The 22,333-nt window shown below is 32.4% G+C and overlaps 1 protein-coding gene across 1 annotated transcript in view; it reads right to left on the bottom strand.

Annotated features, from left to right (window-relative positions):
• LOC129228590 (SCY1-like protein 2) overlaps positions 1 to 13,544 on the bottom strand; it is a 96,737-nt gene extending 83,193 nt beyond the window's left edge. Inside the window, exon 1 of the mRNA XM_054863272.1 lies at positions 13,539 to 13,544. Within this exon, the coding sequence (XP_054719247.1) occupies positions 13,539 to 13,544 (6 nt within the window). The remainder of the gene's footprint in view (positions 1 to 13,538) is intronic.
• Positions 13,545 to 22,333: the final 8,789 nt, after the last annotated feature.

Below are 22,333 nucleotides of genomic sequence, written 5' to 3' on the forward strand. Positions count from 1 at the left end.
ACAGGCATTTATTCTTGATACATTTTTCTCCCAAGAACGAATCGAAAATTTTCCTTTTTTCCCGCTAGAGGTACATAGGATTAAGGATGCGAAGAAGAAACATATGGAATCGGAGACATTTTGTCAGAAGAGACGTCCTATAAAAACAGAGTAGTGGGATTATTGTTTTTTTTTTTTTTTTTTTTTTTTTTCGGTGGTTCTTCCAAGAAATGTTTTTCCTCAGGGACGCTGTATCAGACAGAAAGTGTGAAGCAGTGTTCGAATGTTCGCAGCATATTTGAGTTTGTTGCTGAATAGCAAGACTATAACATTACAAAACATTACGTATGGATATATTTCTAAAATCTTACATAACGCGTATAAATGTCATTTTTTTTAAAAAGTGTTTTACTTAAAATTTTTGTATTCCTATTTTTTATCAATCCAAGATTGCTTATTGATTTCCCTTTCCCGTGGGTAATGTTTCTCAGTTTGTTATCTTTATGATTATCAGACAGCTTCTATGCGATCCTCTGCACAATGGGTAAAGGCCCATTATCTGGAGCTGTATATTATTGTCTGCTTTTTTTCGCAGTAGTGTTGTTTTCGAAATTTTAAACGCATTTTTTTTTGAAAAAACATGCTTAAAAACATAGGATCTGACCATTTTTTAAATAATTTGACTGTTTAATATTTTTAAAAAAATACTTTAATCGGTGGGCTTTTATTGTTAACGTTTTTGCCGATAACATCACAAATGATGAAATGCAATTCACAAAGCACGATATTGAATTCGCTTCTTTACTCACATGTGTTGGCAACGATATGGTTAATAGCAAGCATAGAGAGCTTGCTAATAATTTAATTCGCTTCTTGATTACCATAACGTGAAAACATGGTGGACAGATGCGCCAAAGTACATCATTTGTGACATCATAAAGACCACGCCTTTTTTTAAATCGGGCATTTAAAAAAAAAAATTAAAAATTAAGCGTTGGGAAGATGAAAGTTTTTTTTTTTTTCGCTCCATGTTTTTTTTTTTTTTTTTGCTTAGTCTATCAATTTCAGTGACTAAAAGTAGTACTTTTGACTGAATTAAACAACCCCATTTCGCATAGCGGAAGGTTGCCGTCAATAAACCACATAACATTTCTGGCCCTTTTTAGGAAGTAGTTCAGACTCAAACTTTATTTTGACGATAGGAATAATTACTCACAGTATATTTCTCCTTTAATAAAAATATTAGCTTTTACTTTAACTGTTTTCAATAAAGAATAAAAATTAAAAAAGAAATATTATAGGATGCGGTCCATTGATAGAAACCAGTTGCTATGGACGGACCGTTAAGTTTCCATCGATGGACCACATTCTCAAATAAGAAAATCGAACAGTAAAATATAAATAGCTATTGCAGGAGAAGATACAAACACTATAAATAATAGTAGGTTATTCAAAAAGAGAAAATTGTTTCTTTACTTCCTGTTACAAAAAGGAAGTGTTGAATTCACGAAAAAAAATTTCCCTCAAAAATCGGCCATAATTTTCATTTTGCTCACCCTTGAATGAATATTGAGTTTTTTTTTTTCAACCCGACCACACGCGGATAAGTACCTAAGAACGTCTAGACCCTCGAAATATCCATTTTGAGCCCCGAGTTAATTACAACGAATTTTCTCGTGACATCTGTATGTACGTATGTATGGAAGTATGTGCGTATGTATGTCGCATAACTCAAGAACGGTATGTCCTAGAAATTTGAAATTTGGTACGTAGACTCCTGGTGGGGTTTTATTGTGCACCTCTCCTTTTGGCTGCAATCGGGTGTTTCTAAACGGGGCTTTTGCCCCTTTTTGCTGGGAAATCATTGTTAATTTCAATGCAAACTCAAGTGGTGTTATAATATGGCGGGGAGATAGATCGCCAGTCTTTTGGTCGCCAAGTTTTGTCAACAACTTGGGGACAAATTTGGTGATTTTTTTTAATTGTATTTATTTTTTATTTTTTAATCTGGTTTCAATTTGGCCACTGTTGATGATATTTAGAGATTGAGTCACATTAAAATTGCTAAAATTGGGGAAACTGCATTATGTTGGTGTAAAAGGAAGTCATGTGATGCACACATCAGCTCGTTTTTTGAAATCATTCTTTATCACAGGAGAAACATAAAAAATCCTCAAGACTCACACAACACAGTTGTTTTCACCCCGCTTCGCTCACCACTTGATATTTTCTAACACGTGACTTACTCATCTTAGTTAAAATTCCATTGAGGCCTCTTTTAAAAAATGGGACTCCTGTTTCATCGAAGTTCAAAAATTTTGATCCACAAAGACTTCACTTGACGACAAGGATTTTGCTATAGCACGATACATGCCCTCAGTTATCTACTGGTTTTATTTTACTTCTTTTGGTATTTTTCTTGAACAACGAACGTACTACTTGAAATTGTATTAAAATTTACTCTAAAAAATATTGAATCTACTGCACAAGTTTTTAAGTTGAAAATATAATAATTGAGGAGAGTTTTTAAAACTTATTTTAAAAATATATTTTCATAATTATCACACTTTTTTAAAAAGATTAATCAATTATTAAAGACAATTCAGCTGAAACCTTAATAATAGTTGTAAGGTTCCTTGAATTAACCACTTTGTTAGCTGGTTTATTCATAGAAATACCTAGCTGATCAGTGACAGCCACTGCGTCATTTTGAATGTTTTCATATTTGTCACTGTTATGACGATTCATGATGAAACTTTAAATATGGGGAATTTTACTTAAAAATGCACTCTATCAAGTCAATGTTCCCTTTTAGTTGTTCAGTAATATTCAAAGCATGTAAAAACAAAATGTAAATGTCAATCATTAGTATGTGAATAGTAGAAATCTTATTTTGGACGTTTAAAAATATGATGTATTGATTCATGCTCCTTGACGATTCTGTATTTGGACTGTTTTAAGCCAAAAGAAGACACTAAAACTGATTTCGTGCCTAAAAAAACTCTGGTGGGGAAAATATCTTCGAAGCCCGGTTATGGAACTGGTTCATTAACGGCAAACTTCCCCTATACAAACTGAATGTTAGTTTTTTTTTTTTAATACTTTTTCTTTTTCTTTTTATTTATTAGTATTGTCATTTTTTCACAGGCAACAAAACTCATGCTATTGATTAATTTCTATTTTTATTTATTCATAGTTCTTGAGCTTGAATACGCCACCTTGTGATTAGTTAAGAAATTAGCTAAAGAGGTTAAATATTTCAATTTTGTGCGGACAATGTAGATGTTTCCTTGGACAGGTCATATAATACGTAAGTAGATCGATCTTTTTTTTAATCTCCTCCAACCGCCAATAGTCTGAGACTGCAGTGCCGAATTCGAATTTCGAAATGCTTTTTTCTTCTTTTTGGAAAACCTTTTACATTTTGCAATTTCTAAACATTATCTTTTATGCGCCCTCTTCTCACTGCATAGATAATTCATCTTTCGATTATTGCTTCATATATGTCATAACTTTTATAATGCCACGTTTAATTTCTTTCGAATGATTCTTAGGTTGAAAAAAATAACTTTGATGTCAGTTGTGGAGATGTTTCACTGTCATTAATGCTCTTTTTTCTCAAACACTGCTGCCATTTTTAATGACATAACATAAATTTAGGTGCTATGGCTATTCTAACGGCTGGCAGAGATATATGTAGTACTTCAAGGTAGGACGTAACATCTGTTTCTCATAGGTGAATATATTTTAGGTTAGTATTTATAGGTGTCGCTGTGTGTGAATGCTTAGTCAACCAGAATACTTCAAGTATAATGTAAAAATGTAAATAAGAATGACATCTCTGTATTAATTTATTCATTTTGAATTAATCCAAATAAAACTACTTCAAATTCAGTGGAGCAGTATAATGAAAATGGCAAGAATAAAGTTACCTGTCCCATAGACAAATATTCCCTAGAACTAAAAAAGAAGCTTCTTTTGTCCCTTCGTAAAAATTATTTTACTTCTTACAAAAGTAATAGATGTAAAATTAGGGGAATGGTAGTAAAATGTGTTGGTAAACTTAGGGGAATATTTTCTTTCTCTTTTGAACACGAAGTCTTATTATTTTCCTGCTCGAATGGGGAGTTATATTTCTTCCACTCAATTACAGTTAACTGAAGACCTTTTTTGGAAACCCAAAGTGGAGTTAATAGCACTTAGCAACGTACTGCATATAACCTAGGATTTGATTCATTTTCTGCATAAAATGCAGTCTACTGGCGTTACAACGCGATTATAATTATGCGAAATGGTTATAACGCGTTCAAGAGTAATGAATTTTAGAGCTAACACGAATTTCTCGCAAGCAACACGAACATTTTCCGAAGGGAATCGCGGGGCTTTGTTGTTGGCTACTAAACATTGGTTTCGTGAAGAGATTTTCCCTTTCGCATTACTGAAAGCAGAATTTTCATACATAGTACTAGTCTAAACATCACTTTATCAGTGTAAACAAATAACCACTCCTTCATTTATTCTAAATATGAAGTTAATAAAATATGATTTCATATAAGCAATCTGTTTATCTCAAGTTTGTAAAAATGGATAGAGAAAAACATTGGGACGGTCGTCAAATTTTTTTGTGCGTAGTTTTAATTTTTCTGGGAATATTGCTTCCTCGTCAAGCATGGGGATTCAAGTTTAGAATTCATGAGAAAGATATAGAAGGATCATTACATATAAATCAAAAAATTTTCAGAAATTTTCGTGCCGCACCATTTTTGATTTTGATGAAATTTGATAGGTAATATGTACCAATATTCTGTACTCCTAAACCGTTACATTTTTTTTTCTGGGAAAAATTTAATTCCCGAGATATAGCCATTTTTTGCTCTGTGGATGAGTAAAATGAGACATTTTTGATCTTTTTTCTAAAAATTCTAGTAAATTCATTTAAAATAGTATTTAGATCAAATACTGCTTATTGTAAAGCTGAAATATTTATTTTTTATTTGTGCCCGAAAATGAACGATTTAAGTTAATCCTAGTTAGAAATTTTTGATGGTCAAATCATGGCTCCAAAAGTGATGTTTTTATTACTTCGAGCCTCAAAAAGTAGATGAGGGATTTGCAGTACGAAGCTATTTTTTTTCCTTTTGTAGATAGTTATGCAAACGAGAAGCACAAAAAAAAAAAGGTTGATTATAGTAGTGCTTCATGATGAAAACATTGCTTAAACTTAAGAGAAAATGAAAAACGGGCTTTTTTCACTCCCCAAAAATAGCATGAGGGTTAGATGATACAAATTTGAAAATTCAAGAGTAAGGAACTGTTGCACTGTCCTTTAAAACGAAACAAAAACTTTAGTGTTTTTTTTTAAGTTTAGAAGAGATATAGAGTCATTCCACGAAAACAGGTATCTCGATGGTAAATTTTAAAAACTTTTCATTAAAAATTTGGTGTCAATGAAAAGTAAAAATGTTAAATTTAAAGTTTTGTGTAAGATATCAAAGTTTCTTTTTTCTATATTGGCAACACAGTATTCTAAACATGGAGACCAGTTGCGAGCAAGCGTGCTGGAATTTCAGCGTGAAAACTGAATCTCTGATTCGGTTAAAAAAATTGATTGAAATTAGTTTGAATTAGTCAAGTTTATGGGTAATTCTAAACTTAATTGTTTTCGTATTAGTAAATATTAAGATCCAAGAAACGTCCTAATAACTATATTAACACAAACAAAATTCTTATTTGTGTCCCGCACGTGAGGCAAAAGACGAATATTTGTAGTTAGAATATAAAGGAAAGTCATTCATACTTGTTATTCCTAAAGCTAATTATTGTAGTGCTTTTACGTTCTGACAGTTTTAGAACTATAAATAAATTTTGGTTGGAGAAAATTCCGAAAACAAAACTGTCCCGCACGGTCACGTGACGCGTTACATAAACAAGCGTAAGATAAACAGTTACAACTTGAAAATACTGAATAAAACTTTGTTACACCTAGTTAAAAGATTCTAAAATATGTTATTCTGGAGTAAGAACTAATTTTTATTTTGCATCTGTAAAACTATTTTTATGCACTAATTAATCGTTTACTAGGAACATATTTGAAATCTTGAAAGTGTTTAACTTCATTAAGGAATATTTGAAGTACTTCATTAATTATATTTGTTTTAGGAATAGATTATTGAAAACACACATGCATATGTAACGCCGATGAATATAATAGTAACAAAATAAACTATTTTTATATTTTCTATATAAGAACTTATTGTGGAGCAAATATAGTTTGTGTATTTAGTTTTCCCTTTTCAATCTTCTTTCTTTTTTCACTATTTAATATTTGTTTTTGTAGAAGGCAGGCGATAATTTTATTATTTACTAGCTGCGTCGCCCAGCTTTGCACGGTTTCCTTCGAGAACGAAAGTTATGTCAAGTAATGCATGTTTAACAATCAGGCATGAAAAAAAAAGAAAAAAGAAATTTGCAAAATTTCTCCGACAGATTGAGGAAAATAACCAAAAAGGAAAAAATGGAAAAGCCTCTAACGCATAGCATACGTAACGCTGTGCGGTGGTTTTTAGGAATTGTTTTCATTATTTCGATGGAATTTCTCTTCAAAATATGGCTTCATTATTATTTTTAAGAAGTTAGAGATAAATATTTAACAATTAACAAATATTTTACTTATTTGACAGAGATGGAAGGTTTTAAATATACTAGTGAAACAGAATGAAAAATATGAGAAAGAAAGCAGCGATAGAAAAACAAAATTTCCAGAAGGAAGAAAACAAAAGTATTAATGAAATAAAAAAGGAGTAAGAAAGACAACATGTTAAAAGATGAAAAAAAAGTATATATGAGCGAGACAAAAAGAGGTTGTAGCATGCAAAAAAAAAAAAAAAAAAAAAAAAAAAAAAAAAAAAAAAAAAAGAAGAAGTTCTGTTTTAACTTCAGAATCCTCAAAGTCAAAAATCATCTACGAATTACTCGAATTCGTCTGTACCGCCCCATTTTGTGTATAGCTTTCCTAAAAAGTCTTTTAGAAAAGCTATACACAAAACATTCAACGTATTGCCCCATTTGCACGAAAACGGCGTGCAGTGGTACAAGTCTTACAGAAAAGAGTCTGTTCTACTATGACAAATTCCTTAACAAATGGACTGTTATAGACAGAAATTACCCTAGCATGTTGTTTACTACGAAAAAAAAATCTTTTCTCAAGAAGAGTCATACAGAGATACATTTATGATGTAAACCTCCTCAGAAAGGCTACTTCTGTATCACGTTTTGTATAAATATCGGTGATGTTACAAAAGAGCAAATCTTCAGAATATATTCCATTTCATGTTCAAATTAGTTCATTAGTAGTTCATTTAATAGCTTATTAATTTATGAATACTTTTCACTAAGATATTTTTCTCTTATAAAGTGTTCAGCATATACTTCATTTTGTGTATTGATTCAGTTTCTGACAGTCAAAAAATATCCTCTTTCATAAAATTCGCAAATGTCCCGCACGTGGCACTATACATAATTTTTTTGCAATAGTTTAAATTATCATTTTTCAGAAAATTATATGTGTTTCATGTACGTTGGAGACTTGACTTTTAAAACCTTTAGTTTGTTTTGCCATCACATTTTTATTAGAGCAGAAATGTTAACTAAAAACTGTAGCAAATCATAAAAGATTGACTTTAGATGTCCCGCACGGGACGCTTGCCAATTGTTTTTTTTTTCAAGCAACAAAAATATGTAATAAAAATATAACTACGTCTGACGTCTATTTGTACTAAATGCAAATATAAGAAAATGGGATACCTTTAGTTTCTTAAAAGTATTAAACTTTGTAACACATATTTGGTAAAATAATGGAGTTTGATTGTCCCCACGTAACAGTGGAATGGCCCTATAAGCCTTTGAAAAAAACATTTGTTTTTTGGTGTAAAATTGTTTTTCAAATATAGTTAATAAAAATTGTAGGCTATTTGTTGTGTAAAACAGTATTTTGTAAATATACTGGGTCTGTATAAAAAGTAATGACACTCAATTTTTCCTGATGCGACTGTACCTCTCAAGTGCGCAGAAACTGATTAGGTTGGTGGTGGGGGTTACTGGTGGGACTCACTCCGGTCCGCAGTCGCCTGGGAATCTTTGTTCGGACAGCATCGTCAATATAGTGGACCTCTGTTGCAAATGTCGATTCCAGCTTCAAAATGCAGAGGAAATTTGAACAGCATTATGAGATTAAGTTTTGCGTAGAATTTGATAAATCGGCCTCAGAGGCTTCAGAGATGCTTAAGCAAGTGCTCGGAGATAATTGTCTGTCGAAGGCGCATGTGTTTCGGTGGCACACGTGTTTCAAAGATGGCCAAGAGAGCGTCGAGGATTAATTTCAAACAGGGTGTCCATCAATCAGCAGAACCTACGCAAATGTGGAACGTGTGCGTGTTGTGCTTAATTCGGACCACCGGTTAAGTGTGAGAACGATTGCAGATGAAGTTGGACTTGAAAAAATGACTGTTTACAGCATCATCGCTGAAAACGTGAGAAAGGCTAGAAACACATGCTTCATCCTCCAAGACTTCCTGTTCAATAATGGTATCTCTACGCTTCCTCAACTCGCCAACAGCCACTATTTAGCCCCAGCAGACTTCTTTCTATTCCCGAAGATGGAAACATCACTAAAAGGGCATCACCCTAGAACTCCAGATGCCGTGAAAGCGCTGGTGCAGGACTTTTAAAGGACATTCTGAAAGCAGGCTACAAAGTAGCCTTCAAAGACTCGCTGGGATAAGTGTGCTAAACCAAGGGTCTTATTTTGAAGAATTTTAGGTGTGAGTATTAATAGCTGCAATAAATTCTTAGAACACAGCTCAGTCTCATTACTTTTTATACAGACCCTGTATTTAATGGAAATTTGGTTAGATGGCATTTTAGAAGCTATTTATTCAGCCTACTTCGTTTTTTTTTTAAAAGTAGTGTGTGAAATAAATTTTCTATTACTTTAAAGGCTTATATCTCTTTTACGCATTAGAATAACAATAGTTTTTGTTTTGTTTTAAAAGGTAACATAACAACTTTTTATCCTATCATTTTCAAATTTTTATTTCCAAACCCACAGGCCATTTTTCGGGAGTAAAAAAACCCATTTTCTCAGTTTTTCCAAATTTTTGGCAATCTTTTCATAATAAAAGACTGCCAATATCAGCTTATTTTTCTCTGTACTTTTAATATGCACAACTAACTTTAACAGGGAAAAAAATAGTCTTCTACTGTATGTCCCTGTTTGATTTTTTGTGCTAGAAGTGGCGAAAACTGCATTTTTTGAACCACGGATTGACGCAGGGAAATTCCTAATCAGGTCGTTTTCGTCCTTTCGAACACAAAATAGTCATAGAGGGACTTTAGTAGGAGTCTATTTTTTTTCTTGGTAAAGTTAATTTTACATACTAAAAGTACAGAGAACAATAAGCTAATATTGTTAAAGATTTCATTATTAACTAGTGGTACCCTCACGGCTTTGCCCGTAGTTGAAAATTAAAAAATCATTTGGTTCGCCGGTATATTTAAAAGTAATGGATGATGATTTTCTGGCCAATTTGCCATGTTTATTTGCTCGCCCATGTTACGGTTCCACGTTGTGATAATTTTGTAATTTACTCTCCCACGTTGTGATAATTTTCTCAATAAATTTTCTTAAAATTAGAATAGAAAAAGAAAAAAAAATCGAATTTTCGAAAAATCGCTTTAAGGTGCACACCCCCCACGCTGTAAACTAATTTTGTACCGAATTTCATGAAAATCGGCCGAACGGTTTAGACGCTGTGCGCGTCACAGAGATCCAGACATTCAGACAGAGACTTTGAGCTATAATATTAGTAAAAACAAGAAGTTCCATTCAGAACTAAACAAGCCTACTTTCCCGTATACCAAAATAGACTTTCTAGTATCTGATCAATGTTCTCAAAATTAGCTAAAATCGCCTAAACTTTACAAAAAATGAAAAAAAAAAAAATGTTTTTTCTCACTCCCCAAAAATTGCCTGTGGGTTTGGGGATAAAAATTTGAAAATTCTCGGGTAAAAAACTGTTAAGTTACCCTTTAAAACAAAACCTGTCTTGTTATTCCTATGCGTAAAAGAGATGTGCGCCTTTAAAGTAATAGAATAGTTATTTTCACACACTGCTTAAAAAATCGAAGAAGACTGAAACTAAGGCTTCTTTTAAAAGGCCATCTAACCAAATTTCTATGAACTATGCTTCCAAAATACAATTTTACACAACAAATAGCCTGCAATTTTTATTAACTACATTTGCAAAGCATAATTTTTCACCAAAAACAGATGCTTTTTTCATCTCTTATAAGCTTAAAAAAAAACACAGAAGTTTTTGTTTTGTTTTGAAGTGTAGTGTCACAGCTCCTTACCCTAGCATATTCAAATTTTTATCACCTAACTCACAGGCTGTTTTCGCAGAGTCAAAAAGCTCGTTTATCTTTTTTTCATTAGTTTAAGCAATATTTTCATCATGAAGGACTACTAGAATCAGCCTATTTTTTCTGTACTTCTAGTGTACATAACTATCTACGAAAGGGAAAAAAATAGCTTCTTACAGCAAATCCCTGATCTACTTTTTGAGGTTCGAAGTGATGAAAAGAGCACTTTTTGAACCATGATTTGACCATCAAAAATTTCTAACTAGGTTTAAATTAAATCGTTCATTTTTTTGGTACAAATAAAAAAATAAATATTTCAGCTTTACAATAAGCGGTATTTGATTTTCCTACTATTTTTAATGAATTTACTAGAATTTTTAGAAAAAAGATCAAAAATGCCTAATTTTACTCATTCGCAGAGCAAAAAAATGTTTATATCTCGAGAATTAAATTCCCCTCTCCCCCCAAAAATATATATAACGGTTTGGGAGTACAGAATATTGGTACATATTACTTACCAAATTTCATCAAAATCAAAAATTTTGCGGCACGGTCCATTTGTTGATTTAATATGAAATGACCCAGAAGAAAGTTTCGTGATGGCAATAACATACTAGTTTTCTATTTTCTTCGATTATTATAGTAGGTGCAAACCTTACCTGGCAGCATTATGAAGGCTACGTAGATCCTAATCACAGCATTACGACGCTGACAGGTTAGGTTTGCCCCAACTATAAACACTTAACTTTGGTGACTAGATACTCAATCGGTTCGTTTTTAACACTTCAGACTCAAAAGGAAGGACCTTAGAACTTTACTTTGACGACTGACTTAATATTTATGGCATAGTCAATGTTTATTTCTAATAAACTAGAAAATCGCCCTTCAAGATATGAGGGATGAAATTGCTTCTACATTTGAACGTCTGTTTGGTGCCTGTTTGGCGCTGTTTTTCTAGTTGGCATTTTAACCCTAACACCAGTGGATTAACCCTAAACTCCAGTAGATAGCGTTCATTGTTAACCATTTTTTTTTCTTTTTGTTTCTTCATTCTCCTGAAATGACCAGTAAAAAAGTTAAGTTACCGAATCCACCTCAGCCTTGTCACAACAAAACCTTTCCCTGCATTTTAAACATTACCAAAACATATTATCATACTATCATGCTATGGTGCGAGTTTCATTGTTGGGGACTTCAGCAGCGTTACTCGATCATTGGCTTTTATATATATAAGAATATTGCTCCACTTCTTTTTTTTGTTAGGTTGAATGGACCGAACGGAATTGAACCAAAGAATTCCCAAGAAATATTATTTCCTTATTGCGATATTAAAATTTCCGTCAGAAAATTACTGATGGTACCGATATAAATTTTCATGCAGCGATCCCATATGCAATATTTATGCCACACCTTGCCAAACAAAGCCACGTCCAGTTTTCTCGTATTTTACAAAATGACTGTTCTCATTAGTAATTCTAAACGACGTTAGTAAATCATTTCTCCGAGGCAAGAAATTGTTTTCAATTACAGATTCTATTTTTCTGCTCAGAATATGGCGACGAGAGACGATAGGCTCAGACACCGACTCCCAGCAGATGGAAGAAAACTCCCCACCTTTCTGAATCAATAAACTCTCAGTTCTAAAATAGCTTTCGCCTTTTAAAAGCAAGGTTCCGGAAATATATGGCCCCCGCGTTTTAATGAATAAATAAATGTAAGGCAGGAGGCTTCCAGGAGTTTTATAAGGCATAGAAAACATAATCCCGCATTTATATTCCCGTAAAACAATCATTTCTGGCTCTTTTGTCCATTAGCACAAAGCTTTCAATTATTGATTCGAGATTTTTATGAGTAGAGATAAAGTTTTCTTTCACCAGCGATGAAGGCACGAAATATATCAGCAGATTGAGTTTTGGTTGGCGGTCACATTATTTTTTTGAAGAATAATTAATGATGCTGAAAAGCAAATGGACAGAATATACTTGAGAATGTATGAATCGGTTATGAAACTGTTCAACTAATAACGTCATACATTTTAATTTATTAACTGAATGGGATTGTTATAAAAACATGTTCTTGGTAAAAAAAAAAAAAAGAGTAGCATTGAATACCAAATCAATAAAAAGTGTATTACCAAGCCAAATTGTACTGTTTAAAAACTAAAAGCAGTGAAAAATTAGAAAAAAAATACTATTTTCTTTTTTATTCTTATGAAAAAAAATCCCTAGTTTTAGGCATGCCTGAAAATGTTTTTGAAAGATGGCAAACAGCGGGGATTGTATAATGTCACTACTTATGACGACTTCTCAAGATCAACTTTCATGTTTAGTAGCATTGTTCTCGGTAAAATTAAATACGTTCAAAACTATGTGTTAATAAAGGTTTTAATGTTTTACATTGAGTTTAACCAGTTGAAAATTAATGAAATCAATAAGATGACCCTTTTTATAAGCAATACATATTGCTAACCAAACAATATTGTGAACCACACAAATAGTGCGAAAATATTAAACAAGTAGAAATCAAGATAGCATATATTGCGGAATTTTTTGAGACAAAAATTATTTGCCCTTATGCCCACGTTATCAAAGTAAGGGGTCTTAAAGTCTCCTGGAACTTTTGGAAAACCTCCAAGTTTAAAGCCATGGCGAGAAATCGAAGCTACGTCGCGGTTTCAAAGTATGAATGTGGCGGGTCATTCATTCGCGAAACGAGTGACAATGTCTTCCATTACTCACTAAAAGTCGCTAAATTTGGCAAAATTTCTCAAAATTTCGGCAGGCTTTAAAACCTTATCTTTGGAAACGGGGATACAAGGGCAAAAATTCACGAGTCTAGAAACATGTTCTACTCTGCTCTTTTGACCGCTATTTAAAAAAAAAAAATTGTTCAGCTATTGCATGGGTTCCTGGTAAGCTATGAGCAATGCAATCGTCTGTGGTAAAAACAATCCCTCTTGTTTTTCAAAAAATCTATCAAAACGTAATATTGTTCCCTCTCACATGTTTACACTCATCAATGCTTTTTTGTTTCCAGCATGTTTCAAAATTACGGTTGTGCGTGTGTATATGTTAACCAGTTCCAGTGTAGGGATTGACCCTTTGAGGAATTAGAATTTCGTCATGACACCCCAATCTAACCTCCATTATTGTATATGCAATCGATACCACGAACGCTTTGGGGAATCCTTCGAATCATCCTACGGCACCCCAGGGTGACGCGACACACACTTTGGGAACCTCTGTTCTAAGACTTTCAGACTATATAGTTTTTTTTTTGAGCAATCACGATTGCTTATTGCTTTTATTTGACTGTTTTTGGCGTTCCTATGATTTTATTTTCCCGCCAGCACCCTTTACAGCATCACCGTCGACCGGCTCCTCACGATGCTGCTCCTGTAGCGGAAGCCGTCTCGAGGTTGCATCCATATCCTACACACACACGCATACCATACACACACCTACACATATATATATATATACATACACCTACACACACAAAACACATACACACACGCATACATAGAGACACCTACACACAAATGCATACAGACACACAAACACATACGCACACCCACAGACCCCCCCCCCCCCCACACACACATAAACACACATGCCTAAACATAATTTGAATTCAAGATGTCAAAATTCAAATTAATTTTTTTTTAAATCATCAAGAGCAAAAATCTTATTTTATGATCTCGTCTGCAACAATGCACCACTGGGACTTCGAGGTTTTTTAAGCGCTTTTATTCTTCTTGGTATGACTACTTGAGCGACTAGACCAATTAGAGACTGCGGAATTTCACTAAATGATTTGTTCAATCTTAAGGTACAACTTAACGTTAAACAATTAAATTCTAAAATAAATTATTGTTTGAAAACGAAAAATTTTAAAACAACATAAAAAAAAACCCTAAGCACTTATCATAATGCACTGAAAAGTACAAAAATAACTTTTCTGGGTCAGAAAGGAAAATTTAAGGGAGGAGTTCCTGTAGGATTGTTTGTCCTTTTGAGTGCATTATGAAGCAAAGTTATCCTGACTGTCATAAAGGTACCCTGAATGACTGTACTACGAACGAAGACACCTAGCATTTTGTAAAACTTTATTCATAAATATTTGATAATTTGTACATAGCTGAAGAATAAACAAGCTCAGTGGCTTAGTTTTACTTCTGGGACACATGTGTCCCATCAGTAGTTAAACAGTGAGGTTTCGCTGACAGAATATAGGCTTTTAATAATGCCTAAACTGACACTAATTAAAGTTTAAAGATGAATTCTAAAGTGGGTAACGCGGCAAAGAAAAATCAAATTTTCATGAAATCAAAATAACTTTAATTGAATTCTGTTTGATCTTCAAATGGTGACACTAAGTTCAACTGAGCCGCAGTTTGTGTTAATACCTCGAAAATTGCTTCGGGAAGATTAGGAAACGTCTTCATGCGCTTTGAAAAATGAAAATATGCAATTAAGCTTTACGTTTATTAGGCAATCAGGACGTGAGAAAAGACGCGACTTTTCCATCTGGAGCGTAGGTGAATGACGTTAATAATGAATGAAAAATTCAACGCATGCAATGCTGTCAACTTTCGTTTGTAATTTAAGAGGATTTTAATTAAGCTCATCTGCTTTGTGCAATTCTCTGGTTTGTAATTTAAGACGAAGACTTATTTTCGAAGTCTTGCATCGATTCTTTTAATCAAATTAGCAGAACTGACATGTTTGATGAGCGCCAACAATGAGAGGCTGTGTTTCGATGTGTTAGGAGAAATATAGTCATCTTTGAAAATTTTAAACAAACAGTAAGTTGCCCAATAACTGGCTTTATGAGGAGTGTGGTTAGATGCCTACACATGTGCTTTTCTCTGGTAATGTATAATTGTTGTTGGTGGGTGATTTTCAAATGCGTTGACACATTAGGTTCGAAACAATTCGAAAATTTGCGTTGTTACAAACTTAAAACGTTCCTAGGTATAAATTCCTTACAATTTATAACTTTGTAACCAGGTGATTATTTGTGCGTTAATTTGCTTAGATTTTAGAAATTCCAAAAAACTCATTAACATGTCACCGTTTTTTCTCATGAGTGTTGTGAAGTATTTTAAAACCGAGTTCAAATGTGAAGAGACATCTGAATGCTATTAAACATTACTGACCGGCAAAGTTTGCACAAATGTCCAAGGATATTATCAAAGCCCTTTCAAAGGTTAAGTTGTGAAATTAAAGAACTAAGACAGCAGGTACGATTTGAAAAGATGGCAAAAGCCGATGACATAAGCCAGTGTACTACAGACAGTTGGTACATCCAAAATAATAAACTGATTTTCTTCCAACCGGAACAATAAAAGTTCGAAAAATAGATATTTCCCCAAACACTCAGCTGTAGCAGCAGACTATAAGACTCCATTTATCATAAATATAGATAGTAGTAGGTAATAGTACTGTACTCTTACACTAACGCTACGTAAAATTACGGGTCATTGGCTACTAATTAAGTTTTATCGAGCATGAATTTACTGTCTAACCACGGATTGTATGGAAAGGCAAACATCCGGTTTACACGCGGAAATGGAAGCATCTATTTGTTTTGAGGGATGTCAGATTTTGCAGATGTATGTTGGCCTTTAAATTAAGCAGAGTCTCATTCAAATGAGCGGAATACGCACATAAAATTTTTATTTTTCCTCTCATTCAGATGGAGTCGCCTTAACTGGATGTTTGCCAATTCCATAAAATCCGTGGTTAAACAGTACATTGAGAATCTGGCAGAAAAGACCACCATGTTTGCTTGTAGAATATAGTATGTCCAAGAAATCGTTAAAAAAATAATAAATAATAACAAAAAAAACCTAATAATATAACTTTGTTTGAGTTCCCCATATGTTCATTTCGTTTGAATTCTTAAAAATATAGATTTTTTAATCGACGTACAATGTAGTACAAATCATATTTTTGTAAGGAAAACATATTTTATCATTATGCCATTTCAAAAAAAAAAAAAAAAAACATTAATGCGACACTTGAATTAAACATTCGATAGCAATACAAAACAAATTAAAAATATTTCTGGTGTAAAATTCAACTCGAGTAATTAACTTCTTGAGATTTTAAATACATATAAGATGATTTCTATTTCCCTGTCTACTTCATCTTTAAAATGAACACATTCAGATCATTGAAGAGTTCCACAAAATATATTCGCATTTTAAGTATTTCAGGAAACTTGGAGAACCCTTGAAATCATCTTTGTATAAACAAGCTTTCCGTTCTGCTTTGTAATTCTGATTTTGGTAATGGGCGAATATCCCATAAAGTATCTTCAAAAATAGAAGCAGCAGAACATGGAGTCCCATTTTGCTAATTAATCTTTCTATAGGAAGAATTAGGAATCGAAGGAAATTCGAAATCAAAACGGAAACAGTAATTACATATGCATTCACAATTATCGAAAATTTATTAAAACGAACAGATATGTTAGGGAACGAATAAGGGGGTTATGAATTTCGATGACTTTGACCTCCTGTGTGTGTATTAAGGCATTTCCTTTTTTATGTATTCGTTTTTTGTTTTTGATTTTTGTTGGAAGTTTAAATAAAATTGGATCATGTTTCAATGTTCTTGAACGTTTTGAGTCAAAATAACGTAATCTTAAAATTCCCGAAAGAGCAACTCTGTATGTTATTTTTGTGTAAGATTTGGTAAGAAACTAGAATAAGGATTAAAGAACGAAATGATAAGACGAGCTGTTTATGTCAAAAATATGATCTGTCCAATTTTGAAAAAATGAAGATAATGGTAATTATAGATAAAACTACGTTTGATATTTTATCTTTAAGCAATTTGGAGGCAAAAAATACTTTTCTCTAATTATTTGGATAGAAATTTAAGCTTTTCATTCATAAGACTAATTGTTGACACGCTAACCTATAAATAGCTTGCAATAACAGAAAAGGAGGTCCGTCCAGAACTAAACGAGCCTTTTTTCGCGCATACCAACATCGACTTTTTAGTATCTAATCAATATTCTCTGAATAAGCTGAGACTGCAAATTATGTCAAACATACCTTTTTAACATTTGAAGCTGATTTCAAAAAACAAACTATGCCTCGATCGTTCAAGTAAGATAGATGCGTAAAAAGAAAATAAACGAAGAAAAATGTAGTAACACCTTTTCAACAGAGCAGCTAATATATTTTTTTCCTTTAAAAAAATTAATAATCGCTTCCAAAAAGAAAAAGAAAAAAAATAAGCTCATTAAAATAATATGTGTATAAAAAATCGTTTGTTTTTCTCCCGTTGCTAAAGAATAATTTAAAAATGAATAAATAAACTTTATAAAACAAATAAAAAACAATAAAATGTAAACTTAAAGAAAGAATTGTCATCATCTCAGAAAAAAAAGAAAAAAAGATAAAGAAAAGAAAAAATCCTTTTTTTCAGCTCTTCATCTTAAAACATAAAGAACTCCGAATTTCGCTTCATTAGCTGCTACAAAAAACAGAATACATAAATTAAAACTTTAGAATGAAAGTAAAAATAAATCGCATCAACAATAATTATTTTGCAGTCAAAAGCAGGGCAGTGGAATTAGAGTCGATCTGATTTTGGGGTAAAGAAGTCAGAGTTGGCAGTCGAAGGTTTTAAATTCATAGACACAGAGTCGGTTATTTTCCCTGAAAGTCCGTAACTCGGCTAATGTTTGCGGAGTCTGAGTCTGACTTCTTTTGGGATAAAGGAATCGGAGTCGGAGGCAAAGGATTGAAAATTTCAATAGTTGAATAACTCTCCGTGTCTTATTTTATGCTGCGGTGCCAGAGTCAGACTAATTTTGCGATTCATTAGTCGGAGTCAGAGTAGACGGTCAAAACTTCTAGGAGTTGGAATCGGGAGTTGATCATCAAAAGCTATTTCCAACGAAGTTTGTTTGAAGCAAATCCGCCTTTAAGTTTGGAATGTATACTGAATTGCAGTTTCTCCATAGGCGCATTTGTAAAGAGATTTGAATTGTTCAAAATTGAAATGAAAATTGTTCAAATGAAAAAGATATTTTCTATACATGATATACATCAATAGCTTTTTCCAACAAATTTTGTTTGAAGAAAATTCACCTCTTAGTGAGGGATTTATATTTTTGAACTGTTCAAAATTGAACGAAAACATATTCCAGCCAAAAAGTGAAATATGTGAATGAGGTGCTCTCGCCGAGACCTTTCGAACAAAAAAATTTTTTTTCCGCAATCAATCAATCAATTCACTCAAAAGTTATTAATTTTTCTATATTTATTTAATTATTTTACTTATTTTGACTTTTTTTGTTTTTACCGATACTTTTAAGATGCATTAATATATGCCTTTTTTTAAGCTTTTTTTTTCTTTTGACTTACTGGGAAATAGGCCGAAACAAGACTTGCCTCACTTTCAAAATAAACGGCTCATATTTTAACAACTAATTGCAATTTTAACTTGATAGCGCTGTTAGAAAAAATCATAAATATTTATTGTTTCTCGGGTTTACACTTTATCGTATTTTGCATTGATAACTATGACGTACTTTGTTGCAAACAGTTATAATAATGCTAAAGTTCGACAAATGCACCCTGTTATTCGCCAATTCGTGTTGTTGAAAATACTTCGTTACAATAAATATTAACAGTTTTTATTGTGAATAGATTAACTAAGTTGACGTTTCTTACTCTAAGTAGTTAGAGTATTAAGTTAGAGTTTTTTTTTTGAGCAATCACATTGCTTATTGTTCTCACTTGACTGTTTTGAATTCCTATGATTTTATTTCCCCCCGCCTCCCTCTGCAGCACCACCGTCGGCCGGCCGCTTCACGATGCTGCTCCTATAGCGAAAACCGTCTCCAGGTTGCGTCACTTACTTGCCTACACTTACACCTACACACACAAACACATACACACAGACACCTACACATACACACACAAACACATACACACATGCCTACATACACACACATTTGTGATTGTGAAAAACATAATTTGAATTCAAGAGTTCATATTAATTTTTCTTTTTTTTTATTTCAATGAAAATATATCACAACTCAGATATTCTGCACGGGTTCAGCTTGTACCATTTATCTTCAAAACTGTTTCAAAAATGTATCTGAATGCCGTATGTTGCTCTATGTTAGAAAATGTTATTTTCTACATGATTTTAATAATAATTTTTCTCTCATTTATTTTAAATTTTATCCGAAAAAAATGTCTCAGTTTCCTTACGGCTTAGTTGACAGGGTTCTCTGATGATTATTTGAATAACTCAAAATCTTTAAATCTTCTGAATTGAATTTCATTTTGTTTTGAAAGCTTCTTTTGAATACATCGACGGGAAACGTTTTATTGCAGTTGTATCCATTGCTTGTTTCATTCATAAACCAAAGCGAACGAAAAAGAAATAAGAATCCCAAAAACGCTTTCAGAACTCTGAATTAATTCCAAATCACAAGCAGAAGTTCCACTGATTGACGCCATATCGAATTCTTTTGAGCGCTACAGGAGCCAGCTGGCAAGTTGGAACTGAATATGTCTCAACTAACGTGAGAGAAATTCCTAAGTGAAAATAAACTCTCGACAAAATCAAAAGCTTTAACATTGATGCCTCCGGGTAGGGTGAGAAAGAAAGTATTTGCAAATCGCATTACCATCATCTTTAAGGTTTAATGCTTCCCCGAGAAATCGGGGTTGGATTTTTATGGCTGTTGTATGTTTGTGAACAAACTTCCGAGACTCTGACATGGATGCATTTGTAATTATTTCTTTTCTGTTTCAGGTACGTTCATGGAAGGTACTTCAAATACGACGATGAAAATTTATGGTTACTTTATTTCTTGAGATTTGATTTTGTGTTGGATAATTCTCTCATATTTTGCAGGTAACTTTTTTGTATTTTAATAAAACGTTAAATTTTGACATTTAAAAGGAAACATATTTATGAATTATTTATTATAACCCTTTGGTATGAGCATCTATTTCTCAGACGGATATGGTTTATGTCAGTAACTATGGGGTGTGGATCTGCGGAAAATTTTAGTCTGCCAGAACGCTTCAAGCGTAGTGTCAAAATTTATTTCGAATAAAAATGCTTTCTCTTTTGTATTTATTTATTTATTTCTTTTTGATCAGATCCAAATGAAACTACATAAAACTCAGCATACTAGTATCCGAAAATGCAAATGATCTATTTGCCAGTCTCAAACAGGTTTTCACGCAAACCAGTAAAAAAAAATCATGCTTTATCTGAAGTACTAAGGAAGAATTATAAGGGTAAAGAGGTGAAATACTGTAAAAGTCTGAATTAAATTTTCAACGAGATACTAAATAAATTATATTTATGTTAAATTTTTAATTATTATTTTATATTGCTTTTCTGAAGCTGTATTTGTTTTACAGTACGTTTGTTTCTTTTATGACATTCTAAAAACTATCTTAAGTAAGACAGAAATACTGTTTCCTATAAATGGGTTTCTCTTCACCTGAAAAACCATTAGAGCCTGGAAAAGATAGGTTTAATTTCATTTTCTGATAAAATGAGAGACATTTTTAAGGATAGAACTGAACTTTTCTTGATTAAAAAAAGTAAAGATGAAACAAATTCCTTACTTTTATTACATGCGGTGTTTATGTAAATTTTTTAACTCAGGTAAACAGTATTAATTGATTTTTTAAAATTTAAAATTTTTGTATCATTATAATATATCATAGAATTTGGATTTTAAAGCTACTATTTTTCTTTTTGTATAAAAAGTTTTTCTACATATTTGGATTGAAAATTTTATTTTGTATAATATCGATATGTTGGTATTCTTTGTGCTTGTTCGGAATAATATTTTCCTTAACCCTCTATTAAGTTATGATTTCTCTTAATTGACTGTATTAAAAATATCTACATTGCTCCGCTATTTTCTTAAAGTTTATAAGTACTTATATTTTATATGACCTATATTTTTCTCAATTCATTTGCACGGGTGGTACATTTTTAAGCATGTACTTTATCCCGCAATTTTTAAACTTTGGTTTTTAATTATTAATTTTTAAACATAAAGATCCATTATACACCTTAACATGAATTATCTCTCTTCTATTATTTTTTGTGTGTATTTAAAAAATAAAGAATTATGCGTATTGCTTAGGTGTTCTGAAAATAAAATCGTTCTCAAAGCAAAACGTTAAAATACTGCTCAGATAAAATAAAATAACAAAAACTATTTTGATTTAGTACCTTCTCGAAAACGACGCTTTTAATGGCGATAATTTGTGAATAAAAGTCACGTTAGCAAATATCTGTACTTAAAAATTTGCAGTTTTCATCTTATTCCACAGGTGGCAGTTGATTTAACATTATAATATGACTGATAAGCTATTGCTCTTGAAACACACATACTTCATTTCAAACCACTTAAAAGAGTGTATTATAAATTAGGGATGCACCGATTAATCGAACATAATCGGCCACTTTGCCGATTATTTATAATCTGCGCAATTTTGCCAATTAATCAGTGAAAAAATATTTTCCAAAATATTTTTCTCTCAAGAATACCATCAACAGTAATGGAAGGAATACATTAACAACTAGCTGCGTTGCGCGGCTTTGCCCGGTCTACCTTGAAAATAAAAATTGTGTCCAGTGACGTATATTCAGCAATTAGGCTTAAACAAAAGAAAAAAAAAATCATGCAAAATTTCCCTTCCAAACAATGACGACAGATATTAAAAAACCTTTAAGAAAGAAAAATGAGAAAGATGGATTTAAAAAGCGTATTCATGGAAACACAAAATAAGGTTAAGAAATTAAAATGAGATGAGATAGAAAGGAACAACGAATTCAAAAAAAAAGCGTAACCATGGAAACGCGAAAATAAAATAATTAACAACTTGAACGAGATGCGGTTTTTTGAACTTGATTTAAAAAGG

This window comes from Uloborus diversus, chromosome 8 (assembly GCF_026930045.1).
Source record: "Uloborus diversus isolate 005 chromosome 8, Udiv.v.3.1, whole genome shotgun sequence".
Lineage (NCBI taxonomy): Eukaryota > Metazoa > Arthropoda > Arachnida > Araneae > Uloboridae > Uloborus > Uloborus diversus.